Source organism: Mustela erminea, chromosome 6, assembly GCF_009829155.1.
Source record: "Mustela erminea isolate mMusErm1 chromosome 6, mMusErm1.Pri, whole genome shotgun sequence".
NCBI classification, from domain to species: Eukaryota; Metazoa; Chordata; class Mammalia; order Carnivora; family Mustelidae; genus Mustela; species Mustela erminea.
In genome coordinates, this window is record NC_045619.1 from 140,039,448 (window position 1) to 140,064,216 (window position 24,769).

The following is a 24,769-nucleotide window of genomic DNA, read 5'->3' on the forward strand; positions in this document are numbered from 1 at the left end:
GGACGTTGAATTAGAGCAAAGGCACATGGCAGGAAGGGTAGGAGCTCGGCCAGTTCAGTCACCTCTCTCCTGTGGTCGGAAACCAGAGGACACGGAATCAACTGAGCACCGGTCACCAGCCAGTGGTGTTTCCGTGGTGCCCCCCTTCTGGACACCAGGGGACCCGCTGGCTTCTCAGGAAAGGGGATCGTTCCCCTGTTGGTGAGGATGTAGAGAAGCAGTCCTCTGAGAGGAATGTAAACCATCCTCTCTCCTGGCTGCTTCTAGATCCTCCACAGGGGACACGTGCTTACAACGTGTGGGGACGCCAAAGACCACGTGTTGTACGACCCCATTTCTATGAACTGCGCAGAACAGACATCTCCCTGGAGACCCAGAGTAGATCCATGGTTGCCAGGGCCTGGGGGCAAGGAGTCACAGGCTGCGGGTTCTTTTGAAATGACAGAATGTTCTAGAACTAATGATAATGGTTCCACAGTATTGGGAATATACTAAAAACCACTGAATCATCTACTTTAAAATGGCAAAATTTACATTATGGGAACTTCTTCTCAATAAAAAGAAATTAAAAAACAAACGGTTGGCCTGTGGCTTTTAAAAAAGACCACCAAGGCTCTCACTCACGCCACTCCCTCCGTGGCCCACTCTCTTTCTCTTACTAATCAGGTTCCAGGAACGGGGCCAGGGCCACAGAGGAGGTCAGCACCCTGACCATGCGGGAACAGAGACCTAACAAAGACTGAGACTGCCTGCAGACAGCAAGGACCCACTAGGTGTCACCCAGCAGCCTGAAGCAGAGCCTGAGGGCACCCCACATTCCAGAGGCTCCGTCCAATGCTCCCGGGGCCAGACAGGGCCACACGTGGCATCAATTCAGTGAGTGCACGTGACCTGAGATGACACGTCCGCCTTCTCCTCTGTACCCAAGGGGGTATCCCTTGTGCGGAGAATGATTGCCCAACTGTTGTCTTCTCCTGCCCCATGAGGGTCTCATCAGAGAAACACCTCTGGCCCTTGCTCCCGGGAGAACACGAGTGCGCTGCTCCCGGAGCTGTGTGCAAGGTTCACCGGAGCATGACAATCGGTGGGGACAGCGCCAGGAACACGCACGGAGCGGGCACGGAGGGGGCCGGATGCAGGAGCCCCTCCGCCCCACCTCGCAGAGCTCGTGGCCGCTGCGCCCGGTCACCTGGGGGGCGGCCGCCCGGGCCCCCGCACCGGCCCTGGGCCAGTGGGGAGCAGGTGCACGTACCTCCCCCGTGGGGTAGCGGTAGTAGTACTTGTCCTGTTCCCGCAGCGCGTACTCCTCGGGGTAGGTGCCCTTGATCTCCTCGTACGTCATCTCCTCACAGACGCCCTGGGGGGACACGCAGAGGTCACGGCGAGGCACCCCCCGCTCCTCGCACAGCAGCACGTGCGCGTCTGCCAGGGCTCTGACTGCGGACGCCCGGCGGGAGGAGACCGCCCCGCCCCCCCGCCCATGCCCCCAGCACCTGCGCCCCACCTCCCCCACCCCACGGCCGAGGGGTCCCGGCGCTCACAGCGTCGATCTCATTGAGCGCCTTCCACTGCTCGTAGGGCAGGCGCAGCGCCTCGGCCGTCTGGATGGTGCTCTTCAGCTGGCTGGTCCACACCCTGAGGTCCTTCAGGTTCTGCTCCTCCACGAACTTGCTGAGGGCGTTCGCGAACTGAGAGGGCACGGGACAGGGGGACCCGGGCTGGACTCAGGCTCCTGCCCCGGCCCCCCGACAAGTCCCACTCCACAACAGGGACATGGCTCTGCTGCCATCAGAACAGCGGGGACGAGCCCGGGAGCCACCGACGAGCAGCCCCCCGCCCACCCCGCAGGCTCGCCCTCCCGGAGGACCCGGGATCCCTGCCCCGGCCCCCCCAGAGGCACGCATGCGCACGCGACACCCACCGGTCCCTCCGCAGCGCGCCCTGCCCCCGCTGCCCTACCTTCCTGCCCCTGCTGGACAGGCCCGAGTCCCCTCCGATCTTCCCCTGGAGGTTGTGCTCGCTCTCGCCGTGCCGACACAGGTAGATGGCGCGGGGCTGCACGTGGATGTTCATCAGGTAGTACACGATGCGGCTCTGGATGTGGTCCTGGACCCTGTTCACCAGGAACCGCCGGCCCACGTCGATCACCTTGATCAGGGACAGGTCCCTGCAGGGGAAGGCACGGCGCTGACCCGCGGTCCCCGGACGCCGCAGCCCCGCCCAGCCGGCCCGGCCGGAAGCCCGTCGCGGAGACTCAGCCCCGGAGAAGCCCCACACCCGGCTGTGAGGTCGGTGAAGGCCCACACGGCGTCTGCTGTCTCGGACACAGAACCGGCCCGCACGCGCGGTCACGGGGCCCCTGCCTCCCAGAAGAGGGGGCCAGCCAAGCGACAGAACAGAACAGAAAGGACACAGCAAAGGGACAGGAGCAAGACTGTGCTCGACATACACCTTCCACACCTGGACACAGTGAGCGCCTGAAACACTGACTCCGGACACGCAATCGAGAATTTCTATATTATTTTAAAAAACATTTCATTTATTTATGAGAGAGAGAGAGAGAATGAGCAGGGGGCAGGGGGCAGAGAGAGAGGGGGAAGCAGACTCCCTCCTGAGCGGGGAACCCGCTGCGGGACTGGATCCTATGACCGCGGGGTCATGACCTGAACTGAGTTATGCAAATGCTTAACCGACTGAGCCACCCAGGCACCCAAGGATTTTTTTTTTAAAAGAGGTTTTAAAAGAGCTGATGAAAAGTATCCAGGAGCAAGCACTTTGTGGGGACGGCAAGAAAACACTAAAGCAGGGGACTCAGAAACGGTCACGTCTTAGGAATTACCGATCATATTTGTCCGGGTCGAGGGGCTGATAGCTGGCTTCATAGCAATTGATCCGCTTCATGAAGTCGTCCATAGCTTCCGCTGAGTTGCAATCTTTGTAATCCGGGCTGGAGATTTTAACCTCCTGTAACACCACAAAGAGGCAGCTGATGAATCATGCTGTGAAGGCTTTCTGCTTAGACGAAGCAGGATTTGAGGCTTGCAAACTGGGAAAGTACAGAGCAGCTCAGAATAATGATGACCATACCCGGCATTTAAGAGGAAAAAAAGAAATAACACCAGGGGTTGAGTCAGAGCCCAATGATTACACTGGGAAGCACCCACGGGAGACAGAGGATCGCTCCCCAGAAGGATAGAGACAGGAAATCCACAAGGATTCTATGAACACATCTGAATGGAGCATACTTTGGGATCGACCCAGTAGCCATGTCCCCACCAGACTGCCGACCCTCAGTTCGAGTTCCGGATAAGCATCTGAGGCGTTCCCCACACCAACAGTAGCCTGCTGGTGAGCAACCACCCATGTGGGGCACCACAGGCTTGTAACTGGTCCCCAGTTAGGCTTCTCCACCTGGACCACACACCCCGTCCTTTCAAAGGCTTGCTCTCCTGGGAAGGAAGTGAAGCAAAAATGACCCTCAGATCCACCATCTCCGATAAGTGACAGGTCTGAGCAACGGGACAGATTGGAGGGAAACTCAGAATTTGTTAACGCAGGTATTCTTTTCCCCTACAACGTCTAGCACTGCCACGAGAGAGGCTGGCACTCTTCAAAAACCCAAGTTCAGTGGGGGACTAGTGCTTCACAGTGCAGAGTCTCGGTCTGGGAAGATGAAACATTCTGCCCATCAGGAGCTGGTGGGGAGGGGAGGCGGGGTGACTGTGGCAACGGAGATGTGAGCATGCCGAATGCCCACACGCTGGCACACTTGCATGGGTCAGATGGCCAGTTTGGTCTTCTGGATATTTTACCACAGTGAAAAACAATCTAAGTTCCCAAATCCCTTTCCCCCTAGCACGGCCACCGCAGAGAGTGCCATGGAAGGGCCTAAGCCCTGCTTCGGGGCTGAAGCAGAGCCCCGGGTTTCTGAAATGCGGCAAATGACAGGTGTCTCAGTGGAGCACGAGGTAAGCAGCGAGCTCACCGCGGAGCACGTGGGGACACTCGCTGTGGAAAATTTAGTTGTGTACCTGCCCGAGGCCTCGCTACCAAGCGGAATAGCAGAACCAAACCCAAGAAACACAGCAAAACCCTTTGTTCAGATCACAGCAACTTCTGTCCTACGTCCCCGTAATTTTGCACCTCCTCCTTTGGACACGCTGAACTAATCCCGACAGACTGTCCACAGTCTGAAGAGCCCTTTCTGAAACATAAACTCATTTCCTAGAAACACTCATAAGTATTCCCACCGCCCTGGAGAAGAGTTCCGGTGCCAGAAGCCAGTGACTCTCCAGCCACTCTGCGTACAGCCAACCAGAGCGTCCCCTGCACAAGCATCAGCCCTGCTTTTCATTGCATGCCGGATTCTCCTGTATTTAAGCTGGAGAGAAAACGGTCTCCTTGGGAAGGTGACCTGTGGTAAAGTCCTTGTGGTAACTGTTTCCATTTAGGATGTATTGCTCTCAAGCAGGCAGAATTGAAGAATTGATCAAATTAAGCTGCCAATTACCCTCAGCTGATCTGGGCAAACCTCCCCCTCGGCACCAGGAGAGAAGGGAATGTCACAGATACAGAAGCGGGAAGATTTTTACTGCCTCCATTCTTCCCACAGCTGGTGGCTCTGCCTTTGAAGTGGGCCACGTCCTATGGAGTTTTACTTGGTCATTCTTACTAAGGACCGTAACAGCTAAAGACTCCAGCCCACTGCCTCCTTCCCCATCTGGAGGGGTAAGCTGCCCTTTGTCCTAAGCAGCCCTGCCCACCCCCCCACCCGCAGGCTGCCAAGCTACTGCCACCCACAGAAACTGTGCCCAGTCCCCTGCTTCATCTCTTACGTCCCACAAAGACTGCTTTCTAGGAATGGTCTGCAGGGAGCCCAGATAAAGCCAATCCAGATCAGAGAACACGCTTCTAAGTTAAATACCACTTCCTGCCTCCCTGGACCCCACCTCTCACACAAAACCAACGAGTTGCGAGAGCCCTCCGTTCTCAGCGTCTGGTTATTGCTCTAAGCCCTGGTCCCCACTTTCCTCTCTCTGCTGCCCTAGACGGGGGTCCTACACGCTCTTACCATGATGTTGGAGGCTACAACCATAGGGTCGTCGCACACAGACTCGATGAAAAACACCTGGAAAGAAGCAAAGCGAGAAGTTAGGAAACAACAAATGGGATTAACACGAAGGGCAGCCTTTGGTGTCTCTCTGATGTCGCCACATCCGAGGAGGAAGGACCCCACTTATCAACACCCAGACACATAAAAGGAACCACTTGCTCAACCCCGAGTCCGTCACGCTCCCCGTTTCCCAGAGGAACCCCTCAGAGCCCCCCAGTGAGAGCCAACCTGCAGGCAGCAGGGCAAGGGCAGCGGGAGGTAAAGAACCAGGGGCCCCGGACACAGGAATCAGCCTGTCCCCGAGGCGCGTGCTCTCCCTGCTCCTACGTACTCCGGAGCAAGGCAAGGAGTCAGGCTCACCTTGAAATCATTTTCTTTGGCAAAATGAAGGATCATGTGTCTCCTCTCTCTGGTAGTATTGGTGGCATCGAAAACCTGATGGGGAGAAACAAGAGTCTGCACCCAGTTCACGACCTTCCTGGGTCCCTGTGCCACTCCAGCCACCCGCTTCCCAAACTCTCATGCTGAGGGCCCCTGTCCCTGCTGGAGGGGTCCCTGCAGTGGCTCTGGGCACTGCTCTGGCCTGTGTCTACACCTCCCTCCCTCCAGGGCACCATCCGGCTACCGCGCAAGAGACAGAGCTGGCAATTCCCCGGACTCACCGCAATCTGGCCCCCCTCCTTGGTCAGGTAACTTCTGACGTCCCTCAAGGCAGCGAGCGCGCACTGCCTGCAGCACAGAGAGAGAGAGAGAGAGAGCGCCTGCCTCAGACCAGCCCGGCCCGCGGGGGAGGCCCAAGCGGCCCCCCATCATCGTAAGGAACGGAGCGACCGGCCACTCTGTCGCTGAGCTGCCAGCCGCAGCCCCACAGCCCCGCTCTCAGGGCCACACGGCCGCTGATCTCTGTCCGCCGCCCGCTGAACCGGACCCCCGGGAGCAGAGCAAGCCGGAGGCCCACAGAGGCCGAGGCCCATCCCAATTGGCTCGCGGAGGTGGGCCTGGACCTCCTCCCCCGCCCGCATCCCCTCTCTCTTGCTGAGCCTGCCCTCGGGGAGCAGCACAGACCCACGTCCCGGCCCCCGCGGCCACCAGGCCTTACTTGCGCACTTTCATGGCTTCCTCGTTGTCAGGACGGAAGAAGCTGTAGGAGCTGTACTGCTTCACGGCCTCCCGGCGGTACTCGCCAACGTTGAACACTGCAGAGGCAGACACAAGGACCCTCCGCTGAGCCCCAGGGATGAGGGAGCCACACACACAATCAGGAGCCCTCTCGAAAATAGGCAACCCGCCGACACACCAACGCCAACCTGAGCACGAGGGCACTAGGACAGGGACACCGGACAGCAGACCCCGACTGGCAGGGCCGAGAGTCGGGAAGGCAGCCCAGCCTCCCCAGACCCAGGCCCGCCTTCCCAGGGCTGCTCAGGGTGGCCCGCCTTCCCAGGTCTCCCACTGCCCTGGGGCGGTCCAGCTTCACGAGACCGTGCAAAGGGGCGACAGGGCAAGGATTTCTGCGCCCGGTCCCCAGCAGAGCACAGGGTCTCACGCTGCCTGCAGGGTCCAGGTCAGCTATTCTCCTGCTGACCCAGCACCCACGCCCGGCAGAAGCACAGAGCACTGGCGGGCACTCACTGAGGACACATGGCACTGGGCACTGTGGGGGACAGCAGATGCCAGAATGAGCTCGGCCGACCCCATGACCCTTGCCGTGTTGTTGGAAAGACCGGTCAAAAAAAGGTAACCAACAGCCTAGAGCACAAGGCATAGAGCCCACGACAGTCACGGAAGACTGTCACAACGAAGCGCTATTGGAACTTGAGAGGCACGGATCCCCACAGACTCTGTGGCCAGAGAAGGCTTCTCGAAGGAGGGGAGAGCCGAGCTGGGCAGCTGGCAGGGCAGGGGGGGGACGAGAGAGCATCGGGGAGGAACATCCCAACACAAAGTCAGGGAACGGATACAGCGTGGCAAGTGACACAGCCAGAAAGGGACTCTCACAACCACTGGGGACAGGCCAGCCCCACAGTGGCCCTGCAAGGTCCCAGCAGCCACTTTTTCCCGGTGTCAGGGGTCGGTGAGCAAGACGGCAGAAATCAACGTGACCACGGCCCGGGCCCGTGGCCTCACCTTTCGTGGGCACGCCGATCCAGTTGAGGTAGCGAGTCAGCTTCTTGGAGATGTAGGTCTTCCCGCGGGCTGGGAGGCCCACCATGACGATCACGGTGGGGGAGTTGGTCAGCTTCGGCCCACAGGCTGTGGAGAGCACAGAAGGGGGTGAGCTGCGGAGCAGTGCACGCAGGTGAACAGAATCCCGCGCCCCACAGCGAACTGGCAAATTCTGCAGAAATTGTGATTTCATTCCCACCTCAAAGCCCTGGGTGTTTGACAGTCTAGCGGGGCTGAGACCGTCCCCTGTTGACCACAGGACCCCCCCACACCCACCCAGTTACATGTCTCCATCTTGCTTTCAGGTCATGGGTGGCAAGGGCTGTCCCAACCCCAGATACCAGCCCGATCCCTGAGGGCCCTAAACCCAGCCAGGAACCCCGTTATGAACCCCACAGCAGAAAGCACTTTGTGGGGGAGCATAAGGAAGGGACCCTCCCCCACCAACACCAATGAGGGTGAGGTTAACAGTAGCAGAGGTGTTTCAATATGAGATAAAACACCAGGGAGAGAGGTTTCCCCTGGGTTTTAAGAAAGGAACCCAAAGAACCCTGTTCTGGACATTTAAGGGGTAGTATTTCCTTGGGGGGTATCTTCCCTTGAGACTCTAAGGGGACTCCAGCATCCTGATGACAGAGTGCCAGCGGCCACACCTGCTGGGAGCAGGAGACCGGCCACCTGCGCACCCCCACCCAGCCCAGCAACCCTGCCCGGGCTTGCCAGCTGCCACAGTCAGGCTAGCTCTCCCGGTCAGCTACGTGCCATTGCTTCCCGGACACTGGCCACATGGATGCAGGCAAAGCTCCTGAGACGAAACCACAAATCTAGGCAGAAGTCAGGTTGAGACAGGGGCCTTGTCTCAGAATTTCTAAGCAGGCAAGTGCCAGATGGCAAAGGAAGGAGAGCCACCAGGCCACCGACAGGCACAGGCTTGAAGGAGGGCACACACACCCCCAATCTGGACGCCCCAGCACGGTCCCATGCTCAGCCTGTGACCAAGCTGAGATCACAAGTGCCAACAGCCACCATGTCATTCTAGGAGCTGCTCCCCGGACCCGTGGGCTGTGGGCAAGGAGGAAGGAAAGAAAGCACGGAGGGGGCTGCTGCTTTCATGGGGTAGACCATCGGCGATCTTCTCCATGCAGAGTGACGAGGAAGAAAGGCCATCAGAAGCCAGGAGACGTTCCGAAGCCACAAAAACCCTTGACTGGGATTCCCCAGCTCCCAGGGGCTGGAGACAAACAAGTGTGTAGAAAACAGGCCAGGATGAGCACACAAATGGAGCAAGGGAGCGCCCGTGGGCTTTCTGGAGTCCAAGGAGCAGGAAGAGAAAGGTGATGGCTTCCCGAAAACCAGGAGGGACACAAGACAGACCCTGCTGTTTGCGCTGTGACAGCTGCAGGTGACTCACGAGAAAAGTCGGCTCCCTTAGGCCCGAAAACAACATTCGATCTAGTAATCCTTCGCCCAAGCCCACCCCGGCTCTCCTCTCTCGTATCCGATGTCTCCACCATGCCACTGCTCCCAAAAGTATCCGGACAGGCGGGGACCAGCGGACGCACACTCTCTCCCCGTCCCTCCCTCTCGCCACCGCCCCCCGCCCAGCTGTGCACGTGCACGGGATACTCGTGATGGACTCCTGCCAAGGAAGTGGAGACAGAGGCGGACCGATTTATCAAATAGGGGATTAGTTCTACTATCAAGTCATCAGAGGTACAAATCCCTGGCAGTCCATCCTTTAGGAGGAAAAAAGCCATACGGACATGGCAGAGTAAAGATCTTAAGCCAAGGATTGAAGTTAAATCTCAAACCCAAGTAAGTCATCACTCTTTTACTCGGCAAAGCAGAAGCCATTCCCCCTATTCCTTTGGCTTCTCGTACAAGATTCAGCAAGAGGGGCCGCAGCCATGCCTCCCTCATGGCACTCCAGGGTCTCAGAGCAAGGAAACCTTTTGACTAAACCTGTGAGTCTTACTCTCTTCCCTCCCTGCTCTTTTTTTAAACCCACAGGTGATCTCAAATGCCTTCATGCTATCGTCGCCTGCCCCTGCCTCAGTTCCCCCCAGGCCCTCGGTTTCTTCTTCTCTGCAGACCTTTATTAACCCACGGAAGAAGAATGCCTCCCTCTACCTCTCCTACCACACTCCCAGCTCTCTCCTCCTCTGCCCCAACAGCATTAACACCAAGTTTTCCCAAAAGTTCCTATGTGTATCATTTCATCTTATACACATGTGTAACACTGTAACTTCTTTTCGACCACCCCCACCCAGCGTTTTTATACTCCGATGTATTCGGATGTCCACATAAGCATGTTTAAGGGGATACACATATGTTCACTGCGTTAAAGGGTAAAAGACGGCTGGGTTCACAGACTGTAAACCCCCTGACTGTGGTTTATTGGGGGAGGGGGATGGAGCCTGGGCTAAAAGCCTCATCCAGGGTTAAGGCTGACACCTGAGCAAGAGCTCGCAGAAAGCCCCCAAGTTCCGGGAGCTCACGCTCTACTCCTGTCACTGCATTCACTCATTCACCCAACGGACACACATGCCGGGTGCCCCGCGAGCTCCAAGCATTATGTGGCCACAGTCCCTGTGTGGACGAGCACGTGGTCCGGGGTGGGGAAGAGACAGAGTAAGAGCACATAAATGCAGAGTCATTTTGGAGAGAGGAGCACTGGCGCTGGGGCTGGACATGGGCAGGGGCTGAGTCTGGACTGGGCAGCCAGAGTCTGCGTCCCTGAGGAGCACCTGCCCTGAGGGCTGACTGTCCACGGCCAGTCACACCACTGTCCCGGCCCGTAACGCACACTAGCCAGTAGATACAGCAAAGCAAATGACAACCAGGGGGCCAGCTGCCGAGGGCAGTGAGGGAGCACCAGCCTATGAGGTGACCTGCGGGGTCAGTCCTAAAAATGGTCAGCTAGATGGGCCAGGAGAAACCCCCTGACCCTGCACAGAGGCTGCATCCGAGGGCTCGGGTTCTGGCCCTGCTCCCCAGATTAAGTGACTCACCTCTCGGAGAGCATGTAACGCACCAGCAGGCACTCAACAGCTGTCCTCACCCACCACACCGACACCCACAGCCCACGCTCAGAAAAGAAACCGGTGGAAGACACTTCGCTGTTGCTCCCCTACCTCCTTCCACCCAAAGGCACCCCACCAAAATGCCAACCACCAGAGATGCCAAGTCACTGGTGCTCTTTTCTGCAAGCAGGTCATCGGGCTTCGGTGCAAAGCTCCAGGAAAACGAATGGAAGGGGTGTTTCAGACGGCGGGCAAGCTGCGGGTGCGGCCGGGGTCAATTTCCAGGCGGTCCCGCTGGGAGTCCCCCCCCACCCTGTGTCTACAGGAAGGTTTGCAGGAGCAAAGCGAACACTGTTCGCGAACACCTGCTGTGAGCCCGCCACCTGAGAAGGGCTCGCTGGGAGGGTTTCATGCGCTTGGCCCTGGGGTAAGAGAAGGCAGGCCCAGAAAGCTCTTCTGTCCCACTGCTGGATACCGAAGCATCCATTACTTTGCATGCACGCTGTACTCGTGCCTAACTAAGCCTCGGCCACCGAACGGCCCTCCTAATCTGACGCAGCCTCTGCCAGCAATGGGGCGGCACTGGGCATTTTAGTGACTCATCGGACAACCTTGGGAGGCAAGCTGTAGAGTGGCTGAGAGAAGAGAGCATGGAGTCAAATGAACAGTGTTCAAGGCCCAGCCCTGCCTCGGACCTTGGCCAAGCTCCTAGGGCTCTCCGTGTCTTAGTCTCCTTGCCCATGAAATGGAGGGATGCCTCATAAAGGTTCTTGGGAGGAGGACAAGGTGAACTACAAGGCCCTAAACGCACTGCTTGCCCTTGCCCACCTGTCGCTTACTTCCTTGTCAGGTGCTTCCTGGTCAGTAAGTCCTGGCACGGCTTGCAATGGAAGGAAACTGCAGGCTCGGTCAGAAGGATTTATCGCCACATGGGTGTAGCAACAAGACACCCAACGGACGTGCTTTAGACACAGAAACATCGTCAAACGAGCCCATCTGGAACTTTCCGTTGTCTGACTGTTCTCTGTACACGAACAGTAATGTTCACCATGCCATCTTTCTACTGAGGAGTTTGCCTCCGACCCTCAATTAGGACACCCCTTAGAAAGACGGTTAACAGGTTTAGAAGAAAACCCACCCAAGTTTTCAAATACTACTACAGAAGGGGAGGAAGGTGATGGGGGAGGGAAGGGAAGCAGGAAAGATGCTCCGAAAGGAAATACCCCCTTTTCCCCATTCCGCTGAGAGACAAAAGTGATTTTTATCGACCCAGAAAGACACCCCGATGATACGATATGAAATAAGGTCATATAATAAATACCCAGGCTTCAGAGATTTTATAAGGAAGACTGTGTCTGAGACTACACCCCAGAACCACACACAGGGATTCCAGGAGGGGGCGGGGACAAGAGACTTAATCCACGAGCTTTAGCCCCCACACCCCTCTCCCCACCCCAGGCACAAACCAGGCTCTAATGGTTCTCACAGGGATTTTAGGCAAATCTCTCATCTGCGTGTGAGACGTGCAGACTGGTAGCATCTAATGGATGTGTCTCTGGACTCCGGAGGAAGCAAGCATAGCTGCACACTTGTCTCCCCAATTCTCACAACTGAGAGAACCCTAGCCAATCTCGGAACTTCATACCCCCCCAAATCTCGGGGGACGACTGAATGTGTTCACAGGTGTACACGCTTACCTACAAACACGTGTGTACATAGAGAACCCACCTGTATTTGTCTGGCCAATTACAGTTTACAAAGGGCTCCAGAAATACTGGTTTTATTCAAACGTCCAAAAGGGTGGGGTTTTTTCTGCGTCTCGCCATGGCCACCTCTCCCTCCCTATTTAGGGCACTGTATTCCCCACTATCGATTGGGGAATCCTGTGGTCAGTCCCAGCATAGAAAGCTAGTTGAGAGTTTATCTGAAAGGGCTGGGTGCCAGAAACAGACCTGCGAAGCCCCCGCCCTTGGCTACCTCACAAAGAAACCAGTTCTTAAGGCTTCTGTGGCCCAGGTCCGACAGAGGGGATAAGCTGGTTGAGAAGCAGCCCCCCGTGTCGGGAGCACCATGCCAGATCCCCATCACCAGGATGACCTAGAAGCACCCCAGAGCCAGCTCTCCCCGCCTCCTGTCTGGGGCAGGAGGGGGTGTTGGTGATTCAGACCTGGGCAAAACGTGAGGTGGCAAGATGTCACCATGGTCTCAGTGACCATCCCCTGGGAAACGTGGCAGCAGTAGAGGCCAGCAGGCGGCTGGCACTCAGGAGCCGTCACTGCCTAGAAGCACTCTGAGGATCTGCCCACAGGATCCCATGTTTCCCTTTCAGGAAACCTGACCCTGTCTGAAGCAGAACACCCAGCACCGGACTGACCCTATGCACCCTCCACAGCAGGTGTTGCCTTGGAATCCCTGGGACCGCCCTTCTAATAGGTGCCTCTCTCCGCAGCTTAGGGACAGAGCCCACGGTAAAAGGTAAACCTTTCCAAAGCATGTGCCAGGATGACAGGGCAGGAAGGGGAACCGCCAGCAAATTCCAAGCACAGCACGGTGGACTGTGTGCGTGTGTGCGTGTGTGCATGTGCGCTCGCGCGCGTGCAAAATGCTGCCGAATGTGCGGTCTCCGATCCAGGGACCCTCCCAAACCCAGGAGCACAGGCTCGGTTCCCAGCAGCCCTCTTCTCGCCCCCAGAGCACGAACTGGACGGGGAAGCCGGGAGAGGGACGGAGGGAAAAGAGAAAGAAAATACACGAAGAAACAGGAGAAAGCGAAGAGACAGAGAGGGAGCAGACAGAAACAGAAAGAGAAGTGGGGAATAAAGATGCGCAGAAGAGAGAAACAGGAGATGGAAATACAGAGCAGGGACAGACCGATGGAAAGCGGGAGAGAGCTGTCGAGGAGGGAGGGAGGAAGGCGGAGTGCAGCGGAGGTAGCGAAGGCAGGAAAAGGGAGGGGGAAAGACCCCCGCGTCCTTAGGCAGGAGTCGGCCGGGCTGGGGGACCGCCCGGGGTGGGGGTGGGGGTGGGGGCGTCCCTAGCTAAGCGTCCCCGCGGCAAAGGCTCCCCGCCTGGTTCTGCGCGCCGGCCCCCCGCGCTCCGGAGCTGAGGCCAGGGCGCGCTCGGAGTTTCCGAGGGCCCCCGCGCTCCCGGCGCAGGCCGAGCGGAGCACTGCTGAGCGGCGGGCCCGGCCACGCGCCCCCGACGCCAGCCGGGGGAGGCGCAGCGCCCGCGCCCCAGCCCGCGCCGTCCCCGCCCCGCGGCCGCAGCGACGGGACCCGCCCGCCCGCGGGGAGGAGTGGGAAGCGCCCGGCCCCGGCCCGCGGGGACAGCCGAGGAGGGCGGCGCCCGGCCCGGCACGAGCGCGCCGGAGGAGCGCAGTCGGCACTACAGCGCCCCGCCAGCGCCCGCCACACAATGGCCGGGCTCTCCACGCGGCGCGCCGCTCCCCTGCAGCCCGGCCCCCCGCGCGAATCTGCACTCACATCTGGGCAGCGAGGGGCGGTGGTCGACGGGGATCCAGATCTTCTGCACTCGGCTCTGAGTCAGCTCCAAGGGCATCTTCACAGCCTAGACTCGGCGGCCCTCCGCCCCCCGCGAACAGTTCAGACTTGGGGAGGAGAGCAGCCTGTCGACCCCCGAAACAAAGGGGAAGGGGGGTTGCGTGCGCGGGAGCGCGGCGCGGAAGCTCTCCCGTGCGCTTTTTGGAAACGTGCTTTGTGCTAAATCACGAACGCCCGCCCGGGGCGTGGGGCTCCACGGGCGCGGCGACAGGGCAGGGGGTTAGGGCTGTGCCCGCAGCTGCCGCACGGCCGGGCGCGTCTACTCGGGAAGCCACCGGGATGCTCGGAGCGCCGTGACAGCCGCGGTCCCCGGGTGCCGGCTCCAGCGAGGCCCTCCCCTCCGGTTCGCCGCCTCTCCAGCTCTGCTAGGCTGCCGCGCGCCGCGCCCGGGCTTTTAAGAGTAGCAACCGGCAGCTGCGCGCACGTCAGCCTCGGGGCGGGGACGCATTCTTCGGGATCCAGCCCTCTTCCACGTGGGGGGTGGGCCGGAGCCGGCCTGCTGCCGCCCCCTGCAGCTCAGCCGCAGCAGCGCGCCCTGCTGCTGCCATCCCGGTGAGGACACCCTCAACTCAGCTCTGGCTGAAAAGTCCCACTCGCTGAGCTTCGTCCTCCCTCCCCTGAAGATGACTGGCCCAGCTTCCCAGAATAATGACCTCAGCGGCGCTGGGAAACAAGAAGCGGAGCCGTCCGGTGTGGTGCGTGGACCCCCGCAGCCAAATCACCTTGGATGCTGGTTAAAATGCATCCTGCTGACTCGGCCTCTCTGGGAGTGAGACCCCCCCCAAAACTCCACATTCTTAACACGCGATCCGCGTTAGGCACCGCCAAGTTGAAGACCCGGGCTTAGAGCTACAGGTTGGACAGAGTTTGGGGGATTCGGGAGTGGGGGGTCTCTGCTACCTTAGAGAGGAAGCCAGAACGGGGGTGACAAGAGCGCCTGTGTGACATAGGTCTCTGGGTCATCCCTTGCCGAAGCTGCTCCCTGATAATACCTGTGAGTCTCACCCACCACGACTCCTGCCACCCCCCCAGGAGGGGGCTTCCCTGGTCCTTCTTCCTCGCCGCACCCACTTTCCTAAGTCCCTTGGAAACCTTGAGTTGTTTGGAACACTGCTCCCCCAATACCCAGTCCTGAGACCTAGAACCTGGTCGTCTCCCCGCCTCCCCCGCCCCCGCCTCGATGCTGAGAGATCCAAGGAGCTGGGCACCAGAAGGGGACAGGAAAGCCCCGGAGGCCGGACTGAAATGGACCGAGTCGTCTTGGTCTTTGTGATCACCATTTACAGTATTTTCAATATACCCTGATCCCTCTGAGCAGAAGAGTAGGGAAAACTAGAGCCTCTTCTGACCTGCAATTCATTACCTGACTGTAAGCCTTGGGAAGACTACTGGGAGGTGGCACCTTAATTGGGCAGACCCCTAAAATTCATGACATTTATCCAGCACAGCTCACAGCTCTTCCTCGCCATTTTTGGGGGGTGGGGGGTGTATGTGTTTCCTTCCTCCACGGTGCTCGGAGTCCTGCATCAGCCAGGGACACGGGACAGTCGCGTGGTCAGGCAAGCGACCACCCTGTGAGGATGCGGGGGGCTTTTAGCGGGGACTGCCGCCGGCACGGTGGTCTTCCATGCGTGTGGCTGCTGCACGCCGCGCATCAGCACAGAAGCGGGGCCCTGCCTTGCAGAGGTGCATACCTCCCCCTGAGATTGTGCTGTGATTGGAAGGAAGAAGGCGGCGCTCCCTGAAACCCACAGGGCCGCAGAACAGTCTGCGCAGAGCAGAGCCTGCCACACGTCTCTCACGTCCCGCATGGCTCCGCCGGCCGCGCCCGCTCCCTGGCGGCCGGCGCAGCTGCTCCCGCCCCGCCCCTCCTGGGCCTCCCTCCCGGGTCCTCCCTCCCTTCCCCGCACCCCAGCCCGCCCAGGGGCCGGGAGTGCCTAGCGTCGCCGACCCGGCGGGTGTCCCGGACCCCCACTCGGGGCACCCCCGCCCAGCCAGGGCCTTCCCCACCCCCTCTCCGCACCCCCAGCCGGCCCAGGGGCCACGACCGCCCCCAAGGAAGCCCGCAGCGTGGGTACCCCCGACCCCACCCCCAACCCCCGCGTCCCCGCCGCGCTGGGGCACGCACCCCTCCCACCCCCCGCGACGGCCCTCCCCAGAGTCCCGCTCTCCCTGACAGCTTTGCTGACTGTCTGGTTTCGGCGCTCGGGCAGCTGTTCAGAAACCCGAGTGCATTGCACTGGACTTGTTTTTCTGCAGCGGGAGCAAATGCCGGAGATGACACCCTATAACGCCCCAGGGAGAGGCCCACTCCGCTCCGGAAACAAGAGTGGGCTGCTCCAAAGAGACAAACAGCAGCAAGCCAGCGCCGGAGCCCTGGGGAAAGTTGCTGGCTGGGGTTCCTGGGGTTTAGGAGGAGGCCCCCTGCGGCCACACCCCTCCATGCTTGCACACTCGTCTCCCCGGGGAAGAATCGGTGTGCCTGCTACTACCCCGTCGGATTTTTTGCACACACCGGCAGGGCATGGGGACGAGGTGGCACTCTTCCAAGCTCCAAGCTTGCGAACAGCTGTGGGGTCAGCCCAGGGAGAGTGGGGTCCTTGCTAGCGGAGGCTCGCCTTTAATGTCCTGACCCAGATAATGTGTCTGGCAGGGTCCAGTTCTGAGGGCACCAGGCAGTGGAAGTTCCTGGGTAAGCACTGGCACACGCTACCGGACCCCTCTCTGGCCCTGCCTGTGTGTCAACAGTGCCTTGCACTCGTGTGTCCATGGCTACAGACGAAATTCTTCCTCCTCACCACCTGCACTTGATAGTGGAACAGGGGAACAGGAGTTCACTTAAACTGCCCCCCGCCCCCAGATTCTGATGTCTAAGTGCAGACAATGTGAGACAAGGTGGCGTTCAAGGAGGACTTCACTCTTGAAAATAAAGCAAGGGGACAGCTAGAATGGGTGTGGCATTTGCAGCCCTCAAGTACATTAGGATAGTGTCCCTGTGAGGAGAAAATTGCCTCGTTGCAAAACTGTTTATAAACAACCCACTGCAACCGAACTCCAAGAATGTACTAGTTCAGAGTTTACGCATTTGGACATCCTCCTAACTCCTTCCCCAGCTCTGCTACTGGCTCCATCCTCTACCATCTCCCCGGCACCCACCTGGTGATTAAACATGCAGTCCTTCAGAAAAGGCTGCAGAGGATGTCCAATTTTCTGTAATACATCAATATTTCACAGACAGGACAGCTCCAAGTACTGGGCGAGATTCCACGGTCGGGGCACAAGTAGGGCTACATGGAACCTTCCAGTGAGTCAGCCCTTTGTGCTAATTGAGGAAGGGGAAGTTTAGAGATGAGAGGGGTTAAAGAACTAGGTCAAAGGGCAAGACTGCCGTTATTAACTCTGTTCCCGGACCTGACACAGACCTCTGACACTTCCCCGGGGGGACTCGTGATGGGCACAGTTTCAGCCCAGGGTGCTGAGTGGAGTCTGGTGAAGGGAAGACCGTTCTGGGCTGCAGACCTTGTCACCCAGAACAGCTGAGCCACTGGACGGGAAAGAACCAAGACCTTCTTGCGCAATAATGTCTGGTGCAGGTGCGTACAGAGAATTCTCTAGCGCGGCGGAGACTCAGAAAATGATGGTGGAAACGATTGCTGGCCAACGTCATCTAACCTTCACCCCTGCTCCCCAGTGAGGCTAGACAAGAGCAAAAAGCAAAGCCGACTTCCAAGATCTTAGGCCAGCGAGCCAGACTGCAAACCAGGCCATACCGACCTGCTCCCCCGCGAGAAAATGCGAGCACAAGCTGCGACAGGCTGGGAGCCATCAGAAGTTGTTAATTAGACACGAGATGTCGTCACTTGCTCCTTTAACAATCCCATGTCTGAGAGAGTGAAGTGAGACACCAAACAAAAGACTGAAATAAACCCTTACCTCACCATCCCTCCAAAAACAAGAGACAGGGTGATTTTTTTTTTTTTAATGTTTGTCAGTCGTACAAGAATGGGAACACAGACACAGATGTCCACACGATGCCACCTCGGTGGGTTGAAAAACCAACTCAAAACCTGCACGGGGAGGTTTAGGGCAGCTCCGTTCATAATCACCAAAAAGTGGAAGCCACCAAATGTGCTCTGGGAGGTGAATGGCTGAATAAACAGGGGTCCATCCAGACCACAGGATTATCATTCAGCACTACAAAGAAATGAGCCGTCAAGCCATGAAAAGACATGGAGACCTGTGTGTGTGTTATGGAGTGAAAGAAGCTAGTCCGAAAAGGCTCCCCACTTACGATTCCAAATCTGTGACATCCTGAACCAGGCACAGCTATGGAGAGAGTAAAATGATCAGTGGTCTCCAAGGGTCGGGGGAAGAAACGGTTAAGAGGAGAAACACAGTGTTGTGCAGGGCTGTGAAACCACTCTGGGGGCTACCGTAATGCTGGATATGCGTCATTTATCCAAACCCCTAGAATGCCTAACGCCAGGAATGAGCCCCGAGGTAAACTGGGGACTTCAGGAGATGATGACACATCTGCGCACGTCATCCTTAGTCAGAATGCTCCACGCTGGTGAGTGGTGTGGACAATGTGGGTGGCTGCACACGTGTGGGGACAGGGACATACGACAGCTCTACACGTTCCTCTCAACTTTGCTGTGAACCTAAAAGTGCTCCAAAAAATAGAGTCTATTTTAAAAATTGCTATGTTTCGGGACACCTGGGTGGCTCAGTAGGTTAAGCGACTGCCTTCGGCTCAGGTCATGATCCTGGAGTCCCAGGATGGAGTCCCACATCGGGCTCCCTGCTCGGCGGGGAGTCTGCTTCTCCCTCTGACCCTCCCCCTTCTCATGCTCATCCTCTCTCTCACGCTCTCTCTCTCTCTCAAATAAATAAATATTTTTTTAAAAATGGCTATGTTCCTGCCAGTGCCATACACCTGTCTCCAAACAAGGGGGCTTACATGTCTCGTGATGGGGCTGGGACAACATTCCTCCATGGCCACAGCCGGGCTCCATGTGAACAGATGCAAAGTGGGCACCCCAAGTCCCACTGAACCCTACAGCAGGTTTCTATCTCCCTCCGCCCAGGCTATGTTTCTCCACTTTCCTTTCTCCAGACCTTTCCTTTCCTTAGGGCATGCCCCTGAGCTTGAGACCAGGCTCTTAAAACTGCCCATTGGTGTTTCTTATCCAGTCTCGAGCCCAGCTGCTGCTCTCAGAGTATCTTAAACTCCTCGTCCACCTCCTCATCCAATACCAAGACATAAATTATTTGTGTTTTAAAAGTGTTATTTTGTGGCCTCAAAATATTTGTGCTTTCTAAAAACCAGATATCCTACAGTCTAGTTCATGGGATCAAACCCATGTTAATTTCCTGGTTTCGATATCTGATAGTCCTGTAAAATTTCATCAGTAGAGGAAGCTGGGTGAAAGGTTCACAGGACGCTGTGAACTATGTTATAACTTCTTGTATTTCAACATAAAAAGTGTTAAGAAAACAAAATATTTAAAATCAGTGAGAGTGCAGTTTCCTCAAATTCTGCAAAAAACAACAACAAAGAAGACACAGATTGTGTCGATGTGGGGGAGGCACTGAGGGAGAAGGGAACTGGCCGAGAGGCATCAGGAACTCTGTGGAGATTTGCACATGTTCCTACCATCTTTGCTTCTTGCAAATGACACACACACACGGATGTTGCATGACTCCTATACCTGCAGAAAAAGGGAATCAAGCTCAAATTGTGTTTCAATATAGGGGGAAATGATTCTACTTCTGGGCTTTGCATAGATCTTTGGGAGAATGATCAGTGGGTTTGTAGCTTGTCGCCGTTGTGCATGCCTAAAGTAAGAGAAAGACCGTCATGCAGAGTTCAGTTGAGGGCTCCAAAGGTCCTTGCTGATCCTGTCTTTCCCTGAGGGAAAGGAGCACAGGGAGAAGCCCACTGCCCATCTTCCGGGGTCTGGCGCTTATTAGATACTCACAGCAGTGACTGCGTGTCAGCTGCTGCAAGGAGCAAACTGCGCCGGCATCTCCATGACCCTGGGTCCCACCGCGGGAGAGAAGTGGGTGGGCACACAGCGGTCATCACCGTACTGGGTGCCCAGCCTGACGCTGAGTATTACAAAGAAAAAGCTCCCACGCCAAGAGTTCGTAACTTAAGAACGGTGGGGTTAATGTCCATGCCTGAGAATAAGAAGGGAACAAAGAGAGAGGTGGTAGGTAAATGCAGGCTGTGGGGAGGTCCCTTGGGGACGGGAGGAAAGGTCCGCACATAATGGGGGCAGGTCAGGCAATTTCATGTTCATCTCATGGTTCTTTAGTTTTTCTCCAACTCCGAGAGGACACACGGAACAAAGTCAGCGTCTCTCATTTCTTCGTACATTCAACAAGTCATCACCCAGAGCCATGCACCAGCGAGGATAAGGGCAAGTAAGATCTGGTCCTTGCCAGAATTACCAACTCGCTCTGGAACGTCATAGTGTACCCCCTGCATGCGTGCACCCACACGCACACACGCGCGCGCACAAACACAGACACACACACACACTCACTCACTCCTCCCTCTGTTCCTTATAGTTAACCAAACTGAGGCTCAGAAATATTCAATTCCTTGCCTGTGATCACATAGCTAATGAGCCAAGGATTAAAAAAAAAAAAAAAAGATCTTCAACGAGCCCCGTAGTCTTTCAAGCCTCTCCCGTTTCAAGGGGATTGAAACCTTCCAAGTGGGATGTGCAATTTCCTTCCCAATAACAATGCCAAGGACAAAATCTTGAATCCAAGTGGTTTTGACAACAGTCCCCAAATCACTTAGCATTTGGCTGTGATATGGAAGAATCATCTTCAGAAACTACTGTGGGGGTTCAGACCTAAAAACTTTCGTAAGACCCTACAGTGGAAGGTGCCACTTGACATACGAAAACAAAGCCAGCACGGCAGACATTCACGCATCTTTTTGTTCCAGCGGGCACACCTGGACAGCCTCCACCTTACATGTAAGAAAGGCTCGTGGTCACTACCACAGGAGAGCAAATACCCCAGTGTTCCCCAATGTTTATAGACACCACGTCCACAAGAGCTGAAATATGGGAAGAGCCCACGTGTCCATCGACAAATGATGGATAAAGATATGGTAAATATATACAACCGAGTATTAGTCAGACATCACCAAAAAAAAAAAAAAAGAAAGAAATTTTGCTATTTGTAATGACTTGGAGAGAACCAGAGGGTGTCATGTTAAGTGAAATAAATCAGTCAGGGGAAGACATTTAGCATATGATTTCACTCATTCGTGGAATTTAATAAACAAAACAGAGGTTCATAGGGGAAGGGAGGGAAAAATAAAATGAGAGGAAAACAGAGAGGGAGATAAACCGTAAGAGACTCTTAACTCTAGGAAATAAATAAGGTTCCTGGAAGTTAGGTGGGATGGGGTCACTGGGTGATGGACACTGAGGGCCCGTGATGGAATGGGCACCGATGAGTCACTAAACTCTACCTCTGAAACTAATAATATAGGTTAATTAATTTAATTACAATTTTTAAAAAGAAAGGAGGTTTTGTGAAAGGAAACTACATCAACATTAAAAAAATAAAAAAGAAGTGAAGGAAGCCTTGGGCTTCTTGGGTACCTCCCAAAGGTCTTAGCATGTCCTAATTTATTAGTAAAAGGAAAGAAGGAAAGAAGAAATACTCCTACACCTCCAACATCACTCAAATCATTAGATAAATCTCAAGTTTCTACTGTCAATAATACATTTTTACAGAATGGCTGCTTCGCCCAGGTTGTCAACAGCCTGACATCTCTGTGCCATCCCGTGGGAGCTACGATCTTAGCTGGAGATTTTCTAGTAGTCAGAAGAAACAGGTGAAACTAGCACCAGGAATATATTTTTAGTTCACGTCTTTTACATTAAGTTAAGTTCGTCTGCATTCCGTGTGTTAGCCATCTTCACGCTCCCTTCCAGACATCTGGAGTAAGAGCCATCCCAAGAGGGAAATAGGAACAAAGGGTCCGGAGGGGGATCCTGATTGGGGATACAGCCAGGGTGGGTGGCAGAGGGAGGCAGAAGGCGCCCCGTCAAGTAGCACCTTCTAGATCCATCCGGAAGGCTGGTTCCTCTTCTGAGAAAGCTGGGAAGCCCCCGGAGGGCAATACGAAGACTGAGCAATGCAACGGATGACCCGTTAGGACAGGGAGACCATAAGCATGAACACTTTCATGCTCGCTGGTGTAGCCATCCCGAGTGTCTGGAACAGAGGCACACCCATGGTAGGCTCTCAGGGTTGACCCAAGGAGAACTTTTTAAAGACTGGCCTCTGGTTGCTGTGTTAAGAACAGGTTAGAGCATGCAGGCAATGATCTTGGGACCCTGAAATAATCACAAGGTCCAGAACCTCTGATTTGGATTTATAAGAAGGAGGGAGTGAATGACAGATCAAGAAACAGGCCCCTGCATGGAGATGTGTTTCCAACAACTTGGCTCTCAATTCCTCCTCCACACCTCCCCCAAATAATGTCCTTCCTTGTGAAACTGAAAGAGGAGGGCGAACCAGAAAAGCTTTAGTCTGCAAAATTTCTCTCGAAGGCTTGAAAACAAGAGGGAGAGTGGGGGAGAGAGAAAGCTGGATGTTGGAACCCGTATCGGAGCTATATGAAGGAGGAAGGGGCCCTCACCTCACGAGAAAAGTTGTCAGCTGCAGTGAGAATAAATTAATGGACAATTCATTGAGAAACCAACGTATCAGGCTGCCTTAGCTCTTCGAGAATAGCCAATGCAGAACACAGGTCTTTCTCCTGTCTCTGTGCCACCATGCACGGCAGCCTTCTAATCACCACTTACCTCCCCTCACAGAGTTACCATTTGTCTTCTCCCACAGGGAACTCCCGGGTGAGCCCCCTTTCCAACCCACAGCTGGAAATGTATCAGGTGGGCAACCTGCATTGACACGGCATTCTCTTACCAGTTTGGTTTGCACCTCAGCCTCCCAAAACCTATCTGTGGATCCACTGCTAAAACCCAATTCTAACCCTTTTTTTTTTTTTTTAAAGATTTGTTGTTGTTGTTTATTCATTTGACAAAGAGAGAGAGAGATCACAAATAGGCAGAGAGGCAGGCAGAGAGAGAGAGGGAGCAGAGAGCCTGATGCAGGGCTCGATCCCAGGACCCTGAGATCATGACCTGAGCCGAAAGCAGAGGCTTAACCCACTGAGCCACCCAGGCGCCCCTAAAATCCAGTTCTAAAGAGAAAAATCTGAGGACCAGACCCACACAGAGCCAGCCACCGGGAGGGCATGGCTGAGGGACCAGCCACGTTTCTCTCTACTGGTGCCATCTTGCTTCTCTTCATTGTCAGCATGGAGATATGCCCAGGAACGCTTGAGGCTCTGTTTTTGCCACAGTAGTTTCCCAATGACAACATTTTATAGCCAACAGATACAAAACAAAGAGAGATTGAAGAAAACATCCAGAAGTGTGTTAAGATCCAGATTAACTGAGGTAATATCTCTGGGTAGAGACAAACCACGGCTACTACTGACCCCAGATGTCTCCTGTGTAAGGGTCTTCTGTGACCCTCATAACACTCTCTCCCCAATCACAGGTGAAAAGGAAACAGGAAAAAACTCGCCTTGCTAAGAAAAAGACCATGTGGCTTTCAGAAGGTGGAAGACTTTCGGAGCGCATCGCTGGATACCTTGAACATAGGTCTGTTCGAGGAGGATAAGCTGGACAACCCCTGACATTATTGTTCTTGGCAGTTCAGGCTCTTTCTCCATCAGGAAGAAAACTATTACTCAGATGTCAGTCATCCATCATCGCGGATCAGAGCTGCCAAGGATGGTGCGTGACCAGCTGGACGGTGATTAAGCCGGCGAAAGATGCAAACAGCCCGACAGGCGGCCACTGTCCACAGCAAGCTCACAACAACACAGCCTGTCGCCAGACACCTGTGTGCCAGCTTCAGAGGGACGGTGGCACCAGCACTGCCCTGATAGGGAAGGCTGGACACTGAATGTGCACTCAGCCACCTGCCACCAGCGTCTGGGACAATATTACCTGCTGCCTGGCCCTCTTCTCCCATCCGTCCCCCAAAGCCGGGAACCTCTTTGGGTAAAGAGACAGAGGGCATAGCAGCAGCATTCACAATAGCCAAAAGGCCAAGTGTCCACCAAGAGATGGATGGATAAACAAAACCTGGTCCATCCAGACAATGGAACACTCTTCAGCCACGAAAAGGCAGGAAGTACCAAAGCATGCTGAAACACGGAAGAATCCCGACACCCCCATGACGGACCGGCGCTGTGTCCTCCCAAAACCCCTATGTTGAACTCTAACCCCTAGCACCTCAGAATGCCTCTGTATTTGGAGACACTGTCTTCAAAGGAAGCATTAAGGTAAAAGGGGTGAGGATGGGCCCCCACCCAGCTTGACGAATTTCTCTGCGAGAAGAGGAAGTGTGGACATACAAAGAGACTCAGGCACGTGTGCACACAGAGGAAAGACCATACGGGGACACGGCCAGGCGGTCACCTACAGGCCAAGGAGACGCCCCGGGAAAAACCCAACCTCATCTTGGACTTCCAGCCTCCAGAACCGTGAGAAAATAAATTTCTGTTGTTCAAGCCCCCATGATTGTTTATTATGGCAGCAAGAGCCGACGAGTATGATTCTGCTAAGAGAAAGGAACCAGACACAAAAAATCATGTATCATAGGATTCCGCTGGCATAAAATCTCTAGGATTGGTAAATCCGTAGAGAGAGAAGGCAGATTTGGGACAGCCAAGGCCTGGGGTAAGGGGTGAAGGGGGACTGCCGGCTTCTTGGGGAGGGGGCTTCCTTTTGGAGTGATGACAACATTCTGAGGCCAGACAGAGGTGAGGGTTGCTCAACGCTGTGGATGTGTAA

The 24,769-nt window shown here is 55.7% G+C and overlaps 1 protein-coding gene across 10 annotated transcripts in view; it reads right to left on the minus strand.

The window, feature by feature from the left end:
* PFKFB3 (6-phosphofructo-2-kinase/fructose-2,6-biphosphatase 3) overlaps positions 1 to 24,769 on the minus strand; it is a 150,282-nt gene that overhangs the window by 88,064 nt on the left and 37,449 nt on the right. For 5 of the 10 annotated variants that reach the window (XR_004287216.1, XM_032349809.1, XM_032349812.1 and 2 more), the window contains exons 2-10: positions 7,241 to 7,392; positions 6,213 to 6,309; positions 5,776 to 5,842; positions 5,474 to 5,548; positions 5,072 to 5,128; positions 2,840 to 2,964; positions 1,960 to 2,167; positions 1,542 to 1,688; positions 1,253 to 1,357 (exon numbers count right to left, since the gene is read on the minus strand). Coding sequence is in view for 9 of the 10 variants with exons in the window: in XM_032349809.1 (XP_032205700.1) it covers positions 1,253 to 1,357; positions 1,542 to 1,688; positions 1,960 to 2,167; positions 2,840 to 2,964; positions 5,072 to 5,128; positions 5,474 to 5,548; positions 5,776 to 5,842; positions 6,213 to 6,309; positions 7,241 to 7,392 (1,033 nt within the window). In the remaining variant the exon portion in view is untranslated. Of the gene's footprint in view, positions 1 to 1,252; positions 1,358 to 1,541; positions 1,689 to 1,959; positions 2,168 to 2,839; positions 2,965 to 5,071; positions 5,129 to 5,473; positions 5,549 to 5,775; positions 5,843 to 6,212; positions 6,310 to 7,240; positions 7,393 to 13,784; positions 14,267 to 24,769 lie in introns of those variants that run through there. The other 5 variants (XM_032349810.1, XM_032349818.1, XM_032349816.1 and 2 more) reach the window with 5 other exon arrangements.